Raw genomic sequence first — 23,918 nt, 5'->3', positions numbered from 1 at the left:
TACCAACTGAAGACACTCAGGAACAAAAACCTTGTTTGTATTTGATTTACCCTGCCCTCATATCTATCATGTCAACTCTTTCTTTAAAGCTAAGATAACAGCAAGCAATAGGTCTTTTTTAAACTTTAATGGAAAATTTTCAATAAGTATTTTCATGTTAACTGATTTTTTTTCTCTTGTAATAACTTTTTTTTGAAAAACTTATTTTAATGTTAAAAAAAATTTGACCCCTTACAATTCCTAATAACAGATAGTTCACAGGATCAAAGGTTAGGTTTATCTTCTACTTAACCTAAACTCAATTATCATCAAGAAGCCTAAAAAAAAAAAGAAATACTTACAATAGTAACATAGAGCAAAAAGAAAACAAGAAAATATGTTTCATGAAAATGCAAACTACCTTTGTGATGGCTCTATAGGGAAGCTTTTCAGCAAGTTCTGAATAGCTGTAATGTTCATTAGCGCACAATATTAGAGATGTAGCACAGTTATCTAAATGTAACAGTATTACATATATCTTCTTCCTACAATTAGAAAAAAATAATGTCAATGATTACATTAAAAATAATTATAAAGTAATAATTAAAAAATGAATATCACAGAACATGTATGTAAAATACAAACATAAGAGTCTATTAATTTATTATTAATCATCAATATTAATGCACACAATGTGTACATGCATACTAGAAGGCTAAAAAGTAACTTACATCCCCTTCAACTTTTTTTGTAATCGAGATGACTTTTCTTTTTCCTGTTTAGCCTCCAGTACCTTTCAGATAATACTTCAGAGGATGAATGAGGATGATATGTATGAGTGTAGTCTTGTACAGTCTCAGTTCGACCATTCCTGAGATGAGTGGTTAATTGAAACCCAACCACCAAAGAACACCGGTATCCACGATATAGTGTCCAAATCCGCGTAAAAATAACTGACTTTACTAGGACTTGAACACTGGAACTCTCGACTTTGGTCTAGTGGTGAATGCATCTTCCGAAATCAACTGATTTGGAAGTCAAGAGTTCCAGCGTTCAAGTCCTAGTAAAGTCAGTTATTTTTACACGGATTTGAATACTATATCAAGGATACTGGTGTTCTTTGGTGGTTGGGTTTCAATTAATCACACATCTGCTGATTTAGGAAGATGCATTTACCACTAGACCAACCCGGTGGGTTACATAATTGAGATGACTGGATGCAGTTTGCAGCACTCTAACCCACTGGGTTGGTCTAGTGGTTAACGCGTCTTCCCAAATCAGCTGATTTGGAAGTCTAGAGTTACAGCGTTCAAGTCCTAGTAAAGCCAGTTATTTTTACACGGATTTGAATACTAGATTGTGGATACCGGTGTTCTTTGGTGGTTGGGTTTCAATTAACCACACATCTCAGGAATGGTCGAACTGAGAATGTACAAGACTACACTTCATTTACACTCATACATATCATTCTCATTCATCCTCTGAAGAATTATCTAAATGGTAGTTACCGGAGGCTAAACAGGAAAAAGAAAGAGAAAGGTTTGCAGCACTCTTATTTGTACAGAAGGGCTACTTCAGTGAACATATATTGCACTTTTTTTTGTTTTTCAGCAGCAGAGGAGGACAGCTCAAAAACTGTAAACAGGACCAATGGTCATTTGATATATCATTTTAAAGAGCTTAATGAGATGAGAAAATTTACACAATAAAAACTAAATTTTAATTATCCAATCAAAAATGACGATCAACTATAGAGCCATCTTGAGTTGACTGCTCTATATAACTATATATAAAGAGCAGTCAACTCAAGATGGCCAGCATTGGGATCTCAGAAACTAAAGGTTTTATGAAAAACTTTCAATGAGGAATCTTCCCTAGATTTTTTCCTGACATTAAAAAAACAGTATTACCATTTTTGAAATCTTCACCCATTTTCCAATATGACAGCCAACTTCATTATTTCGAACGGAAAAACTTTATGTTTTTATCACATTTTTGTGTAGAGAATAATGTTCTTATATTTTTATTCTTGAGCATTTTTCTCTAAACACAGCTGTTATGGAAATATGGGCTGACAAATGTAAAATCAAATATGGTGGCCAACTTTATTATTTCAAATGGAAACCTAATGTATTAGTACCTAGTCATCAAATAATATTTTCAAAGTTCAAAAATTAATATTATCAGAAAATAAAATAAAGGTTTGATTAAAAGACTTTTACCTTGAACAATGTGGTTTTATTTTTATTTATTAGGAAGAAAGAATTTGCAACAGAATAGCAGTGTCAATTATAACATATTTTCAAAATGACCACCATTAGTAAAAATGCACGCAGTTGCTCTCCTGAAAATGTCAACAGCTTTTGACAATGTGTTGTGTTGGATGCTGTATAAGATTTTGATTACCTTAGCTGTTATTTCTTTCACTGAAACAGAGATGTGAACAAATGGTTTTTTGGGTATCCCCACAGAAAGTAATTAAACAGGGAAAAGTCTGGTCTTCTTCTCGCTGGCCAAGCAACAACTTCTTGGTTAGCAATCCACGTTTTGGAAATGAGCATTTAAAAATTCCTTTAACTCATCACAGTTATGTGTTGGAGCTCCATCTTAGTGAAAATACATTCACATTCACAAACCTAAAGCTAAGTCATTAATAGATGGCAGTAGAATGTCTTCCAGCAATTGATGGTATCAAGCTTCGGTTAAATTTCCCTTGCAGAAATGCGAGGCAAAAAATTGATTATCTGATTGTGCACCAGCAGTTTATGAAAAATCTCACTTGATAGTGTTCTTCTCTGACAATTAATGGTTTTCTTTTGACCAATAATGATTGTTTTTCAACTGTGCATTCCATTACTCGAGAAATTGGTTTCATCACACCAAATAATATTAAAAAATAATTAGGATAACTTACAATCTGTAAATCAGCAATCCATGCTGAATTCAAGACTTCTTCCATTATCCCCACGCATCATAGAGTGAAAAACCCCAGGTTTACATGCATGGTAACAGTGCTCCCGCAACATACTTACTATTGAGCCACAAGATAGTTATGGGTAGCAATTGTGCTGCTTATGGAGAAGCTGAAGGATATGCTTCAAAGACCAGAATATCAGTCTCAATATTTTCAGTTATGACTCTGTTCTGGAAATGTTATTTTTTCTGAAATAACCCATTACTTTGTGGATTTCCAATTAATCTTGCAATTAGTTTACAGTGAGGTGGATGTCTATCAGGGCATTGTTGTACACATGTATTTCTCATTAATGTTAAATTCCTGTTACTTAAAAAATAAATTTCCAGCACATCCACTTTTTCATTATTATCACACTGCATTACTAAAACAAAAATTACACAAACAACTGATAAATAAACACTAAAAAAAAACACAAATAAAGAGTATTAAAAAGTAAATATTTAACTTTTACAATTCAAACTAATGAATGAGGGTGACGACTTATTAACCATTAATGAATGTACTTTTTAAATTTGAGAAGTTTTTCAAGAATTCAAAAAGCAGGTGATATATATTTAGCATTAAAATTGTATTTATTGTTTTTGTAAGTTTACAATTGTCAGCTCACAGTTCTGCAACAGCTGAGTTTAAAGAAAAATACCGAAGAATAAAATATCTTAAAATATTTTCTACCATAAATGCAATGAAAACATGGGATTACATTTGAAATAATGAAACTGGCTGCCAAATTTAATTTTACAACTGCCAGCCCATACCTCCGTAACAGCTGTGTTTAGAGAAAAACATTCAAGAATATAAATGCTTTAAAATATTATTTTCTACCCAGAACTGCAATAAACAAATGAGGTTTCCATTTGAAATAATGAAGTTGACCGCCATATTGGAAAAAGGAATAAAACTTCAAAAATGGTAATTCTGTGCTTTTAATGTAGGGAAAAATGTGGGAAAGTTTCCCACTGAAAGTTTCTCAAAAAACTTATAGTTTCTGAGATGCCAATGGTGGCCATCTTGAGTTGAAAATCCTGTATAACGCAAACGTTTAATTAAGATATAGCAATAGTATAAATTACTTAGAAAGACAAAGAAGAAGTTATATAAAATAATAATTGCCACCAGTTTAATCAGTGACAAGTGAAACCACAAAATAAATGTCAAATCATTAACAAATTAAAAAAAAAATTAAATTAAGTTCACATCTACAAACAAACAGGAAAAGCTGAGACAATGTGATCGTGTAATTTCCCTGCTTCAATTTAATTTCACTTCCTCTCCCACTCTATCCCCCATTCAATTTTAAAAAAATGAATAAACAGTGTCAATGTCCTATGTATATATTGCACTATACATGTGAACTGCCATAAAGCTTTCAACAGTTTTATATGTTCACCTAATTCAGAGATATTAACCAAAATAGACACCAACCACACATATATCTATACTCATATATACATAATAATAATAATAATAATGCACTAGTTCTTAGTTTTGCATTTTTAGCCTCTAACAGCGTTGAGAAAAAAAAAACTAGTTAACAAAAATGCTGACTCATTAAAATTCCATTCCTTCCCTTCATATAATTATTATCACCTTGTGTTCTGCTAGCAGCGGGTCCCTTATGTCCATCCTTCCCTGTCCCAAGCCTTCTCCTTTGTCTTGTTACAAATCTCTAGCCCATTTATTTACTTCATCCAATCTCTTCCTAGTTTCCTCTTTCCTACTGATCCTTCTGATGCGGTTGTCAAGATTCCACTTTCTCTAACCGCTTATCCTAACCGGTTTCTTTTTCTTTTGTGTACTTGCCGGATAAGTGTTCTTTCTTCTTTAATTCAATTCATTACTTCCTTATTCCTCTCTTTATCCATCCATCTTACTTTCTTCATTCTTTCCCATATACACATCTCAAAAGCCTCAATCCAGTCCCTCTCCCTCTTCCTTGTCATCCATCACTTCTACACGACAAAATACTCAACAAATGATGCTGTCTAAACAAGATTAGTATGTTAGCATTTGCCTTACCTTTAATTAGCTTTTTTAAACATCTGTAATCTTACACTTTTTCTATTCTTCCTTCACTTATCCTTAATAATTAATTCTCTTTGTTGTTTACTTACACTATTTTGGTTTTTCCTATATTTATTTTCATTCATACTCTTTCATTCTTTCAATCATGGCTGTAAACAATCTTTGCAAATGCATGTGTTGTTGTGACCTGGAATTACCATATCATCAGCAAACTTTATGCATCTTATTTTTCGTTCTCCTATCTTTTCCTTCTTCTCTTTCTTTTAACATATTCCTTATAACTTCATTCTAAATGCTGAACAGTATGTGGGAAGCAGCATTCTTCTCTCTAACATCTTGTCCGAGACCCACTCAGTCAATCATATTCTTACTTTCACTGCTAATGTTTCTCTAAAACATAATTCACTAAACTTCTATCTCTTCATCCCACTTTTTTCTCTTGAAGAATCTTCATCAATTTTTCCCATTTTATATTGTCAAAAGTCTTCTCTAAATTTATGTTGCAGACACATTCTTCTTCCTCTCTCTAGATATCTCCTTCCAACCACTCTTTGTAATCCGGTGGCATTATATATATAATATATATTATATATGTGGCATTATATATATAAATATATATATATCATGAAGAAATTAAAATCCTGTCAGAATAAAATACAATTTTTTAATTCCAATCGGAATTAACATGGTTTTTTTTTAAATCTTCAGTTTATTCTAAAATGGTTCAAATTTTATCCAAGCAGCAGGATATCTACACTAAAATTTTACCTTTCACAATAAATCTTGGAAAAATCATAAAGAACATTTTCATGAATAACTAGAGTAATAGAAATAAATATGATTAAGGAAAAATAATGATGAAATATCACTTAGTAGCAACTTTTCATGATCTACTGCTTAACTTTTTATACATGAATGGTGGAAATATCCATTAATTTAAGTAAGATTTTAAGGATTCATAATTTTAAACTACACAAAACCTAAAAATCACTAATACTCTATTTATATAAATACCTACAATATTTTTTGTATTATTATTATTACATTAGATCTTCTCACAACTAGAATATAGCAGGCAGAATATGCCAAATAGAGACACAATACAGTTTTATTCATATGCTAGCATCAAGAGGATAGAGCTTCATCTAGTCAACTGATAGCTCTTAAACTGAATAAGTATTTGTACCTTTGCTCATTACAGTTCATACGGCCTAAGATTAAAGAAAGTAAATATGCAATTTTTTTATTTCATTAACATTTATTCTTTAGAATTTAGCTTCTCAGACTTTTTGGTTGAATTGTAGAATGAAAGAGGTAGTCTTCACATAAAAAAAAAAAAAATGGTAGATTGCTGAACCTCAACTGTACTGTAATCTGTAGCAATTTTATATATCAGCCTGCAGTTGGATTAAAATATACAATTCAATGGAGGCCAAGAGTACTTGCAAACTCTTGGCCTTCATATAATTTTTATTTAGTAATATAAGTATTAAGTTTTAGAACTGATGGAGAAGTACAAGTCAACAGTCTCAAAACTCACACTTATTGTGAGAGTTTTGTGACCCCCAGTAAGGATTGCTTGACAGTAGATGCAAAGCAAATGTAACCAGGGAATAGGGTTTAATGATTGATTTCACTCCTAGGAATAGACTCAAAGCTATAAGTATTCACCATTAGAGCTAAGTAAAGTAATTAGCAAGCATGTCCATTTTAGATCTTCCTCAATTTAAAATAACTCATTTCTGTCATTATTCTTTTACTTCCTTCTTACAGGCAAATGTTTTCTTTTCACCCAACTTTTTTAACTTCATTGTGTCCCAGGGTGTGATGCCATCATCACTGAGAAGATTTAAGAAGACTTTTTTATAATGAAATGAATAAAGCATTTAACAGAGCATTCTTAGCAGTTAAATTCAATGGTTTGCAAGAGATTAATGCTTCTTAACAAGCAAATTTTCAGAGCTAAATAACATCAATCAAGAAAACAAAATATTTCACATCAATACTGGATCAAAGTTTTCATGAAAGGCTTATTTCAGTGAATGCCAGAAAAACTGTGGCACAGGTCACACTGTTTCTTTAAGTAAGTACAGATTTTTTCATGATTTCAAAGGATTTGTTTGCCCTGTATGTAAAAAACAATTATTAAGAGAGAATTTTTAAAATGGATGAGTTAAATAGAATCAATATCCCAAACATGTTACATAAAATTCATACGCTTAAAAACACAAAAACTGCTGATAAAATTGTGTTCAGTGAACAGGATGAACAGAAAAATCCAATAAGACAGTTCTTCAAGAGGGGTTTTTTCCTACAATCCAGAAATATATTTAATGAAGATAGATTATCTCTTTTGAGATAATCTATGGAGCCCACATCTGACTAGTCAGATCAGAAAACACTGCACATAGAAATGTCTTTTAATTTAAATTTCACTAATTAATTTAAATTAATGGGGTTAATAGTAGTGGTTCAAATCGATGAACTATCAAAATCGAAATAAAAAACTACTATAGTATGCCCACTCCTAACTTTATCAAATTAAAACAAGTAACTCATAAATTTGAAATACTGTTGTCAATTCCTGTAAAGGAAAAACAGAAGATAAAGAAAAGGAGAGTAAACATAAAGTGTACATTCAAAAACTGAATAAACAAAATAAACACTGTATAGTTTCTGTTGGTATGAATTTAAAATGTAATGTCAATCCAGGACCATAAACTTCTATAAAACCCAGCAAAAGAAAGAAACTTTATATGTCCTGGCTGCAGAAAATGTATTTATTTAGCGTATGGCACCAAAACACAACACCAATTACAGTCAAAATTACAAAGATTTAACAAACTAATATATGCTGTTGATTCTGGAGTCGTCATCAGCAAATCTTCAGGATTCCCTTCATAAGCTGTCCTAGAGCAAACTTCCGTGATGTGTCTAGTAGTTTGATTTTCACCACACTCACAAAGGGGTGTCGGTGTTTTACCCCATTTATACAGGAAATAGGCGCACCTACCATGCTGAGTTCGTATCCTGTTTAGCGTTGACCATGTCTTACGTGGCAAGTCAAAACCCAGCGGCCTTTGAGTAATACATGGGAGTTGGTTATTCTGCTTTGTGGTCCATTCTTGACGCCAGGCGTCAGTTAGGTTAAATCCATCCTCTGTGGCAGCAATTGCTGTTTTGATAGGTGACTTTCTAAATCAAAGGAGACCACGATTGGCATCCTCAATGTCCTCATGTATTGGCAGGTTTCGATTGTCCATAATCTTCTTGTACTCTCTTACAAAAGCGTTCTTACGGTGCAGGTTTAGGAGTGGTATGTGGCTCAATACCAGCAGCCATTCCATGGGAGTAGACCTGATAACACCGGCAATCATTCTCATAGTGTTATTAAATTGAGCATCAATTCTGTGAACATAAGGGCTGTTAAGCCACACTGGTGCACAATATTCAGCAACCGAGAAGACCAGGTTCAGAGCCAATGTGCGCAAAGTGGAAGCCGATGCTCCCCACTTTGTTCCACAGAGCTTATGTATAATGTTGCTACTCGCTTTCAATTTCTATGCAGTTTTCATTAGGTGCTCCTTAAATGAAAGTGTTCTATCAAGTGTCATGTATAGGCATTTTGGCGTCTTATTATGTAAGCGCCATGTATTCTCAAATAGAATTTAAAACTCCCTATTAGCAAACTTGTTACTCAGATGGAACCATGACACCTCTGTTTTACTAGCATTTGGTTGGAGGCGCCATCTCCAGAAATACCTTCCCAGTTTTTCCAGGTCAGCCATCAGGACCTCCTCCAACTCTTCAAATGATCTACATTTTATTGTTAGCACCCAGTGCTTTTTAGATCTTGTCTCTGGCATGTCCGCAACATAGAGACTGAAAAGGAGAGGCACAAGTACCGACCCTTGTGGCAGGCCATTCTTGAGTTTCCTCGGTGAGCTTATATTGGATCCCATGATAACTTGGAACATTCTGTTGTTCAACATGTTATTAAGGAGGCGAGCTGTTAGTTTGCATGGGATTACGCAGAGGACCTTACAAATCATGTCTTCTCTGGCAGACAGTGTCGTAAGCGGCCGATAAATCAACGAATGCAGCAGAGGTTTTAAGATTTCTTTGGAACCCTGCTTCAACGTACATTGTGAGCGAGAGATCTTGGTCGGTGCAACTTCATTTTGGTCTAAAGTCTGCTTGTTCAATTGGTATAACATATATCATCTGACAGATTCTGTTGTAGATAAGCCTTACTAGTAACTTATATGTCACTGATAGCAATGCTAGAGGGCTGTAACTCTTAGGTAAGTTTGCTGGCTTCCCTGGTTTTAAAATGGTTACTACCTTCGATCGCTTTAACTCTCTAGGCACGCTACCTGTCTGCATTATGTCAGTAAAGAATCTGGCCAGCCAAAGTTTTGCGTATTTTCTGCAGTTTAATAAAAATTCCGAATTGATACCATCGAACCCTGGTGCTTTTCCTGGAGCAACATCTTCAAGCACCAACTAGATCTTCAAGTGTAAAAGGATGAGCGTACTCAGTCTCTCCTACCTTCCTCCTCAAGTTTCTTAGTTTGCGTTTTATCTCAATTGTGTGCGCCCTGTGTCTCTTGGTGCTCTGGATGTTGCCACTATGTGGTGTTACGGTGTTTGGGGAGACACTTGCTTTTGGTCTCTGAATAGGAGATCCGCTTCCTAATTTTCTTAGCAGAGTCAAGGTCTGAAAGTTCAGGCTTCCCATCATTTCTGTTGTCTAGCAGAATCGAGACTATGGAGAAGCTCGACTGCCACCTCTTGATCGCCCGTCTCGAGGAAGGTTCAATAGAGAACCTCGCTATTTTGGGAACACCCTGGGATATATTCTCTGTGAAACCCTCTAGGGATGCACTTCTTAGCAGTACTCGTTACTGCTCCAATAGATCTGCTATAGTTTTTGCTGATTGGTGGTATTCAGCCTAGGCATTTATCCAGTTCCCTAAAAACATTTCCCAATTAGCCTTTTTGAAGTTCCATCTAGGGTGGGGTACAGAGGTCACAAGAGAAATTCAGCTACCTGCCTCTATAATAATTGGACAGTGCTGGCTGCGGAGAAGGTCGCAGAGAACTTTTCAGGTGACTAGCAGCAGCCGACTTTTGCTGACGGTTGAGGTGAAACATAGATCCAGGTTATACTCCCGCCCGCAAGCCAATGATTTAAAAGTAAATCGGTCTTTAGCATCAAGGATAAGACTAAGATCCTCATCCTCAGCCCATCTCACCATTCGCATCACAATCCTTATATTTCCATTGCTCGTGGTAGCTATTAAAATCACCTAAGTAGACCACAGGATGAGGATGTATTTGGATTACTGACGTTGGCCATGATACAGCTGATGGTTTATAGATATAGGTATACAGATATAGACATTCATATATATAGCTGAAGAAAAGTTTTTATGATAATTGGCTGCAATCTGAAAAATATTATAAAATGTTCAAGTTATGAAGACATCAAGCCTTTTTGTATGAATACTGAAATTTTTTTTTCTGTTAAATAATTATAAGTAAGTTTTTTTTTATTAAGCTACTGTACCATTCATTATCTTTTATTTCTGTATTCAAATCTTTTACCATTAAAATTTTGTTTTTATGTAGAAGTAATTTATTGCAGGGCAAATTCTTTCTTGTTTAAGTAAAGCCATAATCAATGAAATTATTAATATTTTAATGCATTAGTTAATGAGTACCTAAGAAATAAAAATATATAATTATACTCTAAAATTTGTGTTTTTTTATTTTAATGATTTAATGACAGCACAAAAACATTATCCAAAAAGTAAACTTATTATTATAATCTAATCATTGGTTGGCAGTATATATTATGAGGAGAAAAATAATACATAATAAAAACAATAGTAAAGTATAGGAAATAAAAATAAAAATTATTTACATAGTTATTATATTTATATTATTTTCTACTACAATGATACTTCTATGCTTACTACTGCCCTAATAGGAGTTAAAGAGATGAAACTGCATAGATTAACTAATTTAATAACTTAATGAAAAATGATTTCTTGCGTAATGCTATTATTAAATAAATAACAAAAACTGGATTGAGCCTCCAAGAGGTGCGCCTGGATTTATCCAAAATATTAAAAATTTGTCCGAAAAAGAATCTAAATAAACATCACAGCTTCATTTATCATTAAATCACACCTCACTAGATCACACCTACAGTTGTAACTTGGGACCTAGAACCACCACAGGTAACCCCCTTGACAGTCAACCATGAAAGCTCTTTTAAGGAATACTCTATCAACTGAACCAAGCAACACCAGAATTCAGAGAAGGCAGCATTTAGATACGGTGGGCTGCCACTTAGAAAATAACAAGCAATCATAGGTCTGTCTCAACACTAAACACATGTACAAGAATAATACAAAGTCCAAAATAAAACCGAAGTAAATCACCTACATTTCCACATACAATGTAAACTCGCTCATGCAGACTGGTAAACTGAAAAAAATAACTCACCTAATAAACCAACACAAAATTCACATCATGAGTCAGCAGCAAATACGAAACACCAACCACGACACCATGGAATTTCAAGGATATAGGTTCTACAAATGTATACGCAGGAAGAGAGTGATTAAATATATCCTATTTTCAAACAGACTTTTTAGTCAGCCTCAAAATAATAAACTCCCTACAAGAATTTAAGTCACAATCCCCAAGAATCTCAACACTCACCCAAAAAGCATCTAATAAAATCGACACTATAATAAATGCCCATGCACCCACTAATAATAAAAATAACTCTCCAAAAGACCATACAGAAACAGAAAAGTTCTGGGATCTACTCAACCTGACTACAAATAACATACCCAAAAACCATGTTAAACAATTAATCAGACACTTCAATGCTCTATTAGGCACAGAAAGACGATACTGCAACATCGGATAATGGCCCCCCCCAAAAAAAAAACAAACAAAAACAGACAGGGACTCGTCATTCTCTACAGAAACCACAACCTAATATCAAAGTCCAGATATTTCAAGAAGAAATCTCAAAAACTCAAAACCTGGAAACACCCCAAGTACACTAAGGGAGAATGGCAACTAGACCATGTCTTCATGGACAAATGCCACCACCAGGAGATCAACAAGATAAAAGTCCTCCAAGGAGTAGACACAAGCTCAGATCACTATGTAGTCAAAATTAAAATTAAATTTATTCCCAGAAGAAATTAACAAAACCAAGCCCCTAAAACTAAAAGAAAAATGGATCCTACGCAACTAACCAAAAATGAAAATTACCAAAGAAATAAAAATCATAGATAAAATTGAAGATCTAGTCAACAACCTTAAACAAATCGCAGAATTAGTCCAAATAAAATCCCATAAGAAACATTAATGGTGGAAAGCAAGTGTGACAAAACAGTGAAGAAACGACATCGAGCATGGCTATTTCACCAATCCCAAAAATCAGAAACATCCTTCCAAAATCCAGTAAAACAAAGAAATGAAACCACCCAAACCCAAAGAAAAATAAAAGACAACACCGTAAAAACAAACAAGTCAATAGAAAAAGAATTTAATAAAACACAGTCGGGAGACTACTACAAAAACCTTAAAAAAATCAGCTCCAAAAATATGAGCCTCCAATCCTAACAAAGAATGAAAACAATAAAATGTCCATAATAATAAAAACAATGCAAAAATCTTAGCTAAATATTTAACATATTCCTCAATTGCAAAGAACCAACAGAATTCCTAAACTTCAACACCAACACCCAATAATAACACCACCAGAAAACATCAACTCTTCCACAATAAAAAAAGTCTACCAAGCACTGGGCGAGATGAAGAATTACAAAGCAGCAGGAGAAGATCAGACTTTTGCAGAGATCCGGAAACATTCAGGAAGATCAGCAAAAATTGCCTTTCATTAATAGCTTGTCAACATCTGGATCAAAGAACTACCAGTATACTGGACGACATCCCTCATCCATCCGCCACACAAAAGTGTTACAAAACAGACCCTGACAGCTGCACAGGGGTATCTCACTCCTAGACACAACATAAAAATTATTTTAAGAATCATTCTCAACAGGATCAGTTTACAACTCAAGAACTAGGAGAATACCAGGGAGTTTTCAGACCCTCGAGCAGCTGTCCAGACCAGATCATGAGACTCAAGCTACTAATGATGAATTACAACAGAAAAAGAAGCAGAGACATGGTGATAACATTTGTAGACTACAAGAAAGCACATGACTGCATCCACAGAAAATCCCTACTAAAAATTCTAAGACATCTTGAAATACATCCCAAATTAATAAACATGATAAAACAGACCCTCACAAACTCAAAGTTAAAAGGAAAATTCAGTGGTGAACTCTCAGAACCATTTGAGATCAAAGCAGGACTTTGCCAAGGCATTTTACTCTAACTGGTACTATTCAACTGCACTCTGGAAATGGTATTGAGGGAAAAACTCAAAAAATGCCCCAAAAATAAAAATAAGCCAAAAATTCAAAACAAGCTGCCTTGCTTTCGCCGACAACTTGGTACTGCTAGCAAACGATAACAATGAAGTTAAAACACAGATATTAGAACTTCAAAACATTGCAAATAAAATTGGCCTCAACATATTACCCAAACGACATAAGTTATGCCGCAAAAACCAACAGAGTTAAAAGAAGTAAACATGCACGGTAATAACAGGTAATGGAGACTCCAGAAAATCAGAACCTGCACAATAAAAAGTACCAGAAAGACCGATAGTGGTGGACTGTGCCCAACAAAGTCGTGTAAAAAGAGTTAGAACTCATCACTGACACTATGCACAAGAGGAGACTAGGATTCTTTGGACATATCATTAGGATGCAAGACTCAAGACTTCTGAAACAGTTAGTACAGTACAATCTCGACTCGAAAAATACCAAGACAGGATGCAATTGAACAGAGAAATAACAGGATATGAAGGAAATTGGCCTTACACCAGAAGACACCATAAATATATTAAACAAGAAAATCAAGAACAAAAACACTCGCTTCACACTCAACAACAAGAAAAAAATTAAACATACATATTAAACACGAAGAAAGATACATATTGAAACACATTTTCAACACTAGAAAGGGCACAAAGATCAGAACATATGAAAACGTACTGGGAGAACTGCAAGGCCAAAACAGTACCATTGAAGAAACTTGGATAATGGACTGACTAAAGTGATTCTAAGCAGTCATAAAAGATAATAATAAATAACAAGAACCTTCCATAAAAAATTTCAATTTACAAGGGGAAATATATAAAAATAATGAACAGGAAACCATTATGGTCAAACTCTTATCTGCCTTTCCTATAAGGGAAAGTTCCAGATAATAAAAGAATTATTTTTCATCTTAACACATTCAGCGCCAAGGATGCATGTGTGGCCATGTGATGGCCTGCCATCCAGTCACCCCACCTCCCGGCAACGCCATGTGTGCATTGGGGTAATAATATTTTTTCCAGGCTCTCCTGTTTCACTGATGCCTCAGTTGTGCTGTTTTCTTTCTTAGAGGCATGTTGTATGAAGTATAAATTTAGTTGGTTCATGCTTGGTTCAGTTTTTTAATATTGTGTAAATTATGTCTCACAATGTAGTTGCTGGTCCATTCCAACCAAAAAGGCAATGTTTAGACACTAAACAAATTTTGTCAGAAGTGAAATGAATTTTAGCTAATGAAAGCATTAATGAAGACTTTGACATTGATAGTGATACGGACTATGGTTTTCGTGAAGATAGTCACAATGAATTTACAAATGATGAACTAAACAACAAACGAATGACAGATAACTCAACAGTAAATCCTACACAGCTCAAGTTACTCCAACTAAAATTACATGGACATCCCAGCTACCAGGTTTGAAAGATATCCTGTTTACTGGAAATCCTGGTTTACTTGTTCCTATACCAAAAGAATGTAAGCCTATAGAATTTTTTTCCTAATAGCTGAAGATGATTTCTTCCCATTTTTTAGGTGGAAACAAATAACTGCACAAATAATTTTAAAACAAAAATTATTTCTCCTTGCTCATAAATTTCACTGTGGAAACTGCTAGATAGCGAGTTCCAAATATTTTTGGACTTGTTCTGCACATGGGAAACATTATGTTAAATATATTGAAAGATTACTGGTTGACTCATCGCTTATATAAATACCTTGCTTTCACAAATTTACAGGAAGAAATAGATTTATGATGATTTTGAGGTGTCTTCATTTTTGTCAAAATCAACCAGAAGAAATAATTTGTAATTACCGTTTGTACAAAATTAGACCCTTACTAGAGTTGTTCAATAAAAAAAGGAATAATTTGTACTATCCGAATAAAGAAGTTGGCATTGATGAGTCAATGATTTTGTGGCGTAGTCGTTTGATATTTCAGCAATATATCAAAAATAAAAAAACACAAACACGGCATAAAGTTGTATCTGCTTACTGAACCTGACGTAACAATTTTAAAGTGTAAATGTGTACACCAAGGTTTTGGATGACACAGGCAGAAAAGGTCATGCTGCTAATGTTGTTCTGCACCTGATGAAAGGAAAACTGAATGTAGGTCATTCGCTACATATGGATAATTTTTACAACTCCTATTATTTACCAAAAAAGTTATTAGAACTTGACACGTATACAACTGGTACTCTGCGTAATAACAGAAACGACAATCCTGAATATGTTTCTAAAGAAAAATTGCAAACTGGTCAATCTATGTGCCAATGTTTAGAAGGAATGGGAATTGGAAAGTGGCGAGATAAAAAGTTATGTATATAATTACTGAACATGAAAATGAGCATGTGAAAATAGTCAACAGGAGGGGGCAGATTAAAGAAAAGCCAAATCCTATTGCTGAGTATAATAAATATATGTCCGGTATTGACCAACAAGACCAAATTCTCTCTTATTACCCGATAGCTAGAAAAAGCAATTGTTGGTACAAAAAGCTTGCATTTCATATTATTGAAATGCTATTCAAAGCATATAAACTTTATTGTAAAACAATGAAAACAAAAATACCTTTCCATGATTTTAGATTAGCCATGATAGAACTGTTACCACAAAATGCTTCACGGGAAGAAAAACAACCAAGTCCATCAGTAGTGGGAAATCACTTTATGGGTAAATGCGAAGCTAGTGTAAAAGGTCGCACTCTCCAAAGAAAATGTTGCATATGTGCTCAAAATTATAAAACAATACAATGTACTACTGCAAGATGTGTCCTGATACTCCTGGGTTGTGTTTTGAGTGTTCTGTACTTTATCAAACATAAATACTATATTTGGTAGTATTATTTATACCACATTGGACAGTAAATACTGTATTTCATACAATTTATAAATGAATGATAGTGTTTATGTATGAATAAATAATCTTTTTTTAATTGTATTATTATTTTTATTTTATTTTATTATTTGTTATAGATAATTTATTTGAAAAAGTAGCTGTATTATTAGTTTTGATTTACAAGTATAAATAATTTTTTTTTAACAGACTGGCTGAAGAAAAACAGTAAAAACCTTGAAAATTTGTTATTCCTGTTTTAAATATTAGTAAACACTGGAATTATTTCTGTTGTGATAGAAATGTTTAAATGATTTGCAAACATTTTAATTATGATTGTAGTTATACTCTGTAATACTTTGATATGTATTTTGTATTTTGATTTAATTTTAAGCCATCGACTGATTTTTTTTTTATCAGTAGTTTATATCATTGTTATCATATTCATGTTTACCCATAATTATTCATTTCATTAAAATATTTCTTGTTGTTATTTGTAAATCAATGTTGTTCATATTTAGCTTTCGTTGTTTATTATTTAGTTTAAGAATGAACTATATAGCTGTATTCTGATAGTTGTTTTCTTTGACATACAATCTTCCATTGCTTTGCTGCATCCACATCGAACATTAACTGTGACATAATTAGAGCAGTATTGTAAAAAAAGAATAGTGCTGTTTAAGTGATGGCTGGCAGCGATAGCTGGCCCCCACATATGCACTTCAGTATTACATCTCATTCACCAGACCACTGGCCCCCACGTATGCACTTCAGTATTACATCTCATTCACCAGACCACTGGCGCCACATATGCGTCATTTTCAATCTCTAAAATAACATTTTTATTTTTATTTTTTTATTCTAATGTTGTTTATAGTGTATAGAAATACCTTTTTAATGCCAATTAATCTAAACAAGCAAAAAAAAATTAATGTATTTTTGGAAATGTCAGGTCATTTCAAGAGCGGCAATGAACATGTTAAAAGCAGTTCATTTACATGGAAAAAAAAACCCCAGTAATTTAAATTACATTGTAATGTACAGTAAGACTTTCAACCATCTAATAGTCCAGAATTAGCACAAACTCTTTGAACTGTCATCCTTGCAGTAGCAGCTTAAGTTTTCCCGTTTTATGACCACAGGCCTTGCTTGACAAGTACATCCTCTTTTTGTTGATAAAAAAAATCTCAAACATACAGCTTCATTTAGCATTTTTATAGTTACACTTCCTTTTTTAATGCAGTTCACTATTCCTGTGTATTGCAGAGAAATTTAATAATTTATTTTTCCTTCCATCACCCAATAATCAAAAAAATTAAGCACAAAAAAATAATCTCTTTTCAGTATTTAAATCAGCTACAAGCAAATGCAATAATTCAGATTTTTTAACTCTTATAGTAATTTATACAGCTTTTTTTAATCATAATCAGACTCTGCCTTTTTTCTTCAATAAGTAAGTTCAATGTAGTATGTATATTGACAATTTTAATGTCAAAACTGATGTTACATATGAATATAGTAAAATGATAATGAAAAAATTGAAACTGAAAAAAGCAATATCATAATATTTTTAAATCAAATGAACCTTACATTCAACAGAATACAAACGTTTTTGAATGATAAAAACTTCAGATCAGGTTTGGTATTTTATATTTGTAAATCAACACGATGCAATTGCCTACAACAAATGATCAGGTTGATGAATATTTGCTTTATAATTCTACCCTGTTACTTTTTTTTTTACTGGAATATGCCAAAATTCAACACATGCAACACAGTTTACTTATATCATGGGATAATGCTATAAATCACTCATATGGTGTTATGCCACTATGATAAACATGATTGAAAAGATAGTAACATTACAGACATGAAATTTTAATATTCTTTTTATGGCTGTTAGTATGACAGCACATAATACTGTTCAGTATATGGGATGTTACTTAAAATACAGCAAGCATTCAATATGATGTAAAAGGATATTTCATGAAGCCTTTTGGCATTGAATGCCAAAGAAATAAATAAAAGAATGAAAAACAACTAGCTTTATCATACATGATAACATAATTGCTTGCAGAGTATGAATTAAGTGGGATTTACAATAACAAAAATACAATTTATTTCATGGCAACTGTCATAATGTGGTCAGTTCTTGTAAAATATAACTAATTAACATGTTAATTTACTAATGAAAACACTCTGAAACAAAATTAATATAAATTTACTATGTAAACTTTCATTACAATCCTGATCCATAAGCTAAATATCACACCTGAACTCATCTTCGTCAATAATACTCATTATTCAAGAACCAATGTCATATTTATTATTTGTAATATTTTCCCATATTTCACCATCAAAAGGTTCGTAAGTGATGCAAAATAAAATAATAAAGTAAAACTAAACAGAGTATTCAAGGTGCCAAACTCAAACAAATCCTATAATAGTGCAGTTAATGGCTTGAACATGAAAAGTCTTCTGTATATCACTTGTTAATAATTATTTCTATCAGTTGTACAATTTATAATTATTAATGAGATATGTTTTAATAGATCATAGACAATACTAATTAATACAAAAACTATACACTTATAAATATACCGGGTAAAATCTGAAATTGAAACATATAAGCATATCAGCAAGAAGCAACTATTGAAAAATTGAAAATAAATTAGTGAATTGGTCAAAAGATTAATTTCACATAATCAATATTTACTAGATAAGAAGAAGATACTGATAATATTTCTCAGTTGGACAACATACACACTTGTTGCAACGGAGTACATCAATGAGTTTTTACCAGTGATTCACTAGTGCTGGAACACAATCACAGTACTGCATTTCAGGGAAAAAAATCTGTCTTTCACATGAAACTTGTTTTAACTTAAAGCCAATAAAAAATATAACCCAAATTACTAAAATCAGACCATAAAAATGGTCCTTGCTTTTGGATATCCACAGGCAAACTGCATCGAAATAAGTTTCATGAAAAAAGTTTAACATTTGACATGAAAAAGATAAGTTTTATTTCTTGTAAATGTAAACATCAAAATGATGGAGGAGCATTGTTTTAACATTTTCATGTAGATAGCTGCGGACTATACTCTTGAAGTCTGCTATAATACAAAATCAAATATTCTAGTATTGGAGAATTTGAGTCATTCTTGATTTTGTGTTTGTGTGTGTGTGTGTGTGTGTGTGTGTGTGTGTGTGTGTGTGTGTGTGTGTGTGTGTGTGTGTGTGTGTGTGAACGCGCGCATGTGTGTGTGTTCTTCACTTAACATGAAGAATGAATTATAAACTTAAACATAATGAATTATATACTTAAATAAGAAGACCAAATATAGCTTTTTTATTATCAAGTTACCTGTGCCTAAGATCACACAAATCTGGAGCAAAGTTGACATCTCCAGAAATAAGTACGATGGCTGCTGAACTCCCATGAGTATCAGCAAACCTTCGCATTGACATTCTCAGTTTCTCATCAGCTGCATTTTTACATGTTGCATCAACATGTATTAAATTTATCTAAAAAAAATAATAATTTACAGATATTTTCTTTAAATTTTGAATGCATACAGAATGTAAAATTTGAATTTAAAAATTAACTACTATATCATAGAAATTCAAAATTTATTTATAAAAAAATTACATTACTCACCAAAAATTTTAAAAATTAAAAGTACACCATATCAAGAAAGATAAAAAGATTTTCTGCGCATAAAATAGTTAACTAAAGCAAAACTTACTATATATCTGAAAGCTCAGTAATACAAAATACATATTCATGAAGAGGCAGTTAATAAAAGTTCCAGTTTTATAAATTATATACAAGAGGTTATCTCAAAAAACAGTTTCATTGTAAAAAATTTATTCTGAAAATTTCATAAATATTTTTTATTTCTCTTAATTACATGCCTTATACTACTTTCCAATATAATCGCCACATGAATTAACATGAATCGCCACAGGGATATACCAGCTTCAATACACCCATGTCGTATTCTTCTGCTGCCAGACCATTTAGCCACTGATTAACAGCATTTTCAAGTTTATCATCACCCATGAAAGTCTTACCACTCAAAAATTCTTTCAATTTCCCAAACAAATGGTTATCACAAGGAGCTAAGTCCGAACTATATGGTGGGTGATAATAAATTTCCCATCCAAATGTTCTCAGTAAATCATGTGTCGAACCCACAACATGTTGACGTGCATTATCTATCGTGCACCAGGACATCATTGCTAAGATGCCCACATTGCCAATTTTGAATGGCGTCCCATAACTTACATAAGAGTTTTGCAGTAGGCTTCTTCATTTATAATCATTCCATGTAGCATGAAATCAATCAACAGTATGCCAAACCAATCACAAAAAACTGTGGCCATCAGTTTCCGTCGAAATAGCTATGGCTTGAACTTTGTTGATCTGATTGGTGATTGAGGATGATGCCATTCACTTGACTGCTGTTTTCTCCCTTATGTGTAATACAAAATCCATGTTTTATCGCTGGTAACAACTGAATTAAGGAACTCATCACCTTTTTCTGTGTAGCGTATCAAATCCCATTCTTTTTTTTGTGACGTTCCATTAAGACAAACAGCACCCAACGTGCACAAACCTTTCTGAAACCTGAATGGTCATGAACAATTCGACCAATAACAATTCTTGAAACATCAGGATAAAGAAGGGCCGGGTTGAAAACATGAAGCGACGATCTTTTCTGATAATCATTATCACGTTTCAACAAGTCCTCGGTGAATATTGAGGGCCTCGCTGAACATTCGTAATCATGCACATTAATTCTGTTATTTGTAAACATTCACACCATTTTCGGACGTTTCTTTCATTCATTACATTATCACCGTAGACAGCAACCAACTGCCTATGAATTTCAGCTGGCTTACTGTTTTGATTTAAAAAACGTATGACTCCACGTATTTCACAACCAGAGGCAACAATGATTTTCCTACTCATTTTATAACATGATAACTCACACATAATCAAAGATATTACAACACAACTTAGAGACAACAATCCAGTGTGTACATTACTAGCATGGCCATGAACGACACAGGTTCACCAACATTAAGGAGAGAAATTTTCCAACAGTCTTTACTATAGAGATATTCCTCATATATATTAAAATAATTCATTAACATACTGACCATTGTGTTAATAAAATGTAATATTATAAGAGATATAACACAACAAAATACAGTAATTAGGTAACTTAAACTTACCATATTAGTTTTTATAGTATCCCACACCTCTGTTGATATTAAATTTTATATCTATTACATTAAAATACATTCTTTTAATTTTTTATTATCATTTTGTAGTCAAGTGGACTGCAAAATTTACGTAAACATTATTATGTAATTTAAAAACATAACATTTGTAACATATAATTTGCAACATTTGTAAACATTATATTATTCAATTTCAAAATATAAAACATAATTTCAAAAAAAAAAATGATAAAAAATTAAAAGAACGTGTTTTAATGTAATAAATATAAAATTTAATACCAACTGAAGATGTGGGATATATCAAAAAGAAATAATTGGAAATTAATATGGTAGTAAGTTTAAGTAATCTAATTACTGTGTTTTGGCAATCTATATTTCAAATATTACAAATTCTATCATACTAAAGGGCATTTGTATTGGTGTCTGTCTGTGTGTGCGTGTCCCTTAGCTTAGCACCAGAATATGCCAATCACTAGAGGAAAATCCCAATTCGTTAGTACATGTCTCGTGGTGGTCAGGTGTATACTTGTTATATTATTATATATCAATATATCGCATACATAACATATATGCAAAATATATATTAATATATTTTTTTTATTTATTCGATTGTTTTCCCTCATAAAATAATGAACTATAACCAAAAAGTAGGCACCGGAATGTACAAATCACAAGCGGAAAATCCCGTTAAAGTTAAATTTCTAATTTAACTTCTGTTATATCAATTTTCATTACTCCAAAAAAAAATAATATTTTTACACAAGATAATCAATTTTGGACAACTAATAATCCCATTCTGAGACTTGCCTGCTGGGGCAACCTGTCCAGAGGACCTAGATGTGGAGGAAACATACATTAATAATTTTTTTTTACCACTCATATTAGTTTGCTCTTGGACTATGTATGTGAGATGGACTAAGTGAAAAAATGTCCCTTGAACTTATGCAACCTCGTTTACATGCATATTTTCTTGGTGAAAGAAATTTTCTTAGTGAAAGATAACCTAGCGTGCCTTAGTAAGTTTGTATCTAAAATTCACACATCTTTTAAATATATAATTTTACCAAAACGTAGGAATCTACCTACTATAACAACCGACTGGAGCTAAATGATAACACGCTATTAGATTTATAAACTAGTGAGATATATATTATTACAGTTGCTACTAGAACTTCTGTACAGTAGCGACCAAATTTTTGGGAAATTTAGTACTTTTTAACCAGATCTGAATTTTCAGACGAAAATCACAAGTATTTCAAAAACAGTCGGTCCTAGAGCTCTCAAAATTTTTTTTGACTCCCTTGCAACAACATTCCATCCACTCCCAATGGTACCCGTCAGATGGTAATATTTTCAAGTGCTCCTGGGGCGCCATTCGGAAACTGGTGAGCGGGTGTGATGGGGTGCCACTGTAATATCTAAGCAACCGCTCATCCAATTTTCACAATTCAAACGACGTATATATCAGCAGGTCGAGCGCTAACTGTTTAATGCATCGGGTCCACTCTTGAGCAACCAGATCTTTGTTATCTGGAAATTAAATCATTTAGCCCTATGTTTTGATTGCACTCACCCACTGTAAAACGTACCGATCCGATCTTTCACTAAATATAATCAGACCTGTGCACTAGTGCAGCTGTAAAGTATAAACTTATGAAGACTAAAATGTAGAAAATAAAAAATATATAAAAAAAAGCTTTTAGAAACCACTCATATTAAATGCATTAAAAAGTAGACAGAGTGAAAGTAGTGTTTGCATCCCACTCTTTAGGCAATTCATCATGCATAAGAAAAACTGGCAAAAACATCTAATTTTTAATTTGAAGCTATGACTTTCACATAATCTTATGTATCACCATCAAAGCTTGTGTCAAATCCATTCTGGGATACCATCCTAAAATTATTTTTTACCGTTTATTGTGTTTAATTTAAGAGTGGTGTTTTAAAAGTTTTTTTGCGTATTTTTTATTTATTTATGCGATTGTTTTTCTTCATAAAAGAATGAACAACAACCAAAAAGTAGGCACCGGACTGTACCTACTGATCACTAGCAGAAAATCCAGATTCGTTAGTATCAATTTGTAGAGTTAAATTTCTAATTTAACTTTCGTTATATCAATTTTCATCATTCAAAAAAAAAAAATTTTACACAAGAGGTAATCAATTTTGAACACCTAATAATTCCATTATGAGACGCCACCCAGATATTCATGGGGTGATATATGGCAGGTTTAAAAGTTTAGCAAGTTTACTTTTGCTGTTGATATTTTTAGTGGAAAGTTTGTTACATAAAAGCCTGTAATTTTGTCTAAATGGATAAACAGTAATACTGCATCTATCTTTATAAAATTTAATTTTCTTTTGAAAC

General features: G+C 32.8%; 1 protein-coding gene across 1 annotated transcript in view; it reads right to left on the bottom strand.

Annotated features, from left to right (window-relative positions):
* The window catches only part of Marf1 (meiosis regulator and mRNA stability factor 1-like protein), a 146,027-nt gene that overhangs the window by 89,443 nt on the left and 32,666 nt on the right, over nt 1-23,918 (bottom strand). Inside the window, exons 5-6 of the mRNA XM_075375513.1 lie at nt 19,665-19,825; nt 401-524 (exon numbers count right to left, since the gene is read on the bottom strand). Coding sequence (XP_075231628.1) covers nt 401-524; nt 19,665-19,825 — 285 coding nt within the window. The remainder of the gene's footprint in view (nt 1-400; nt 525-19,664; nt 19,826-23,918) is intronic.

This window comes from Lycorma delicatula, chromosome 9 (assembly GCF_047948215.1).
Source record: "Lycorma delicatula isolate Av1 chromosome 9, ASM4794821v1, whole genome shotgun sequence".
Taxonomy (NCBI): domain Eukaryota; kingdom Metazoa; phylum Arthropoda; class Insecta; order Hemiptera; family Fulgoridae; genus Lycorma; species Lycorma delicatula.
This window is presented reverse-complemented; position numbering and strand designations above follow the sequence as displayed.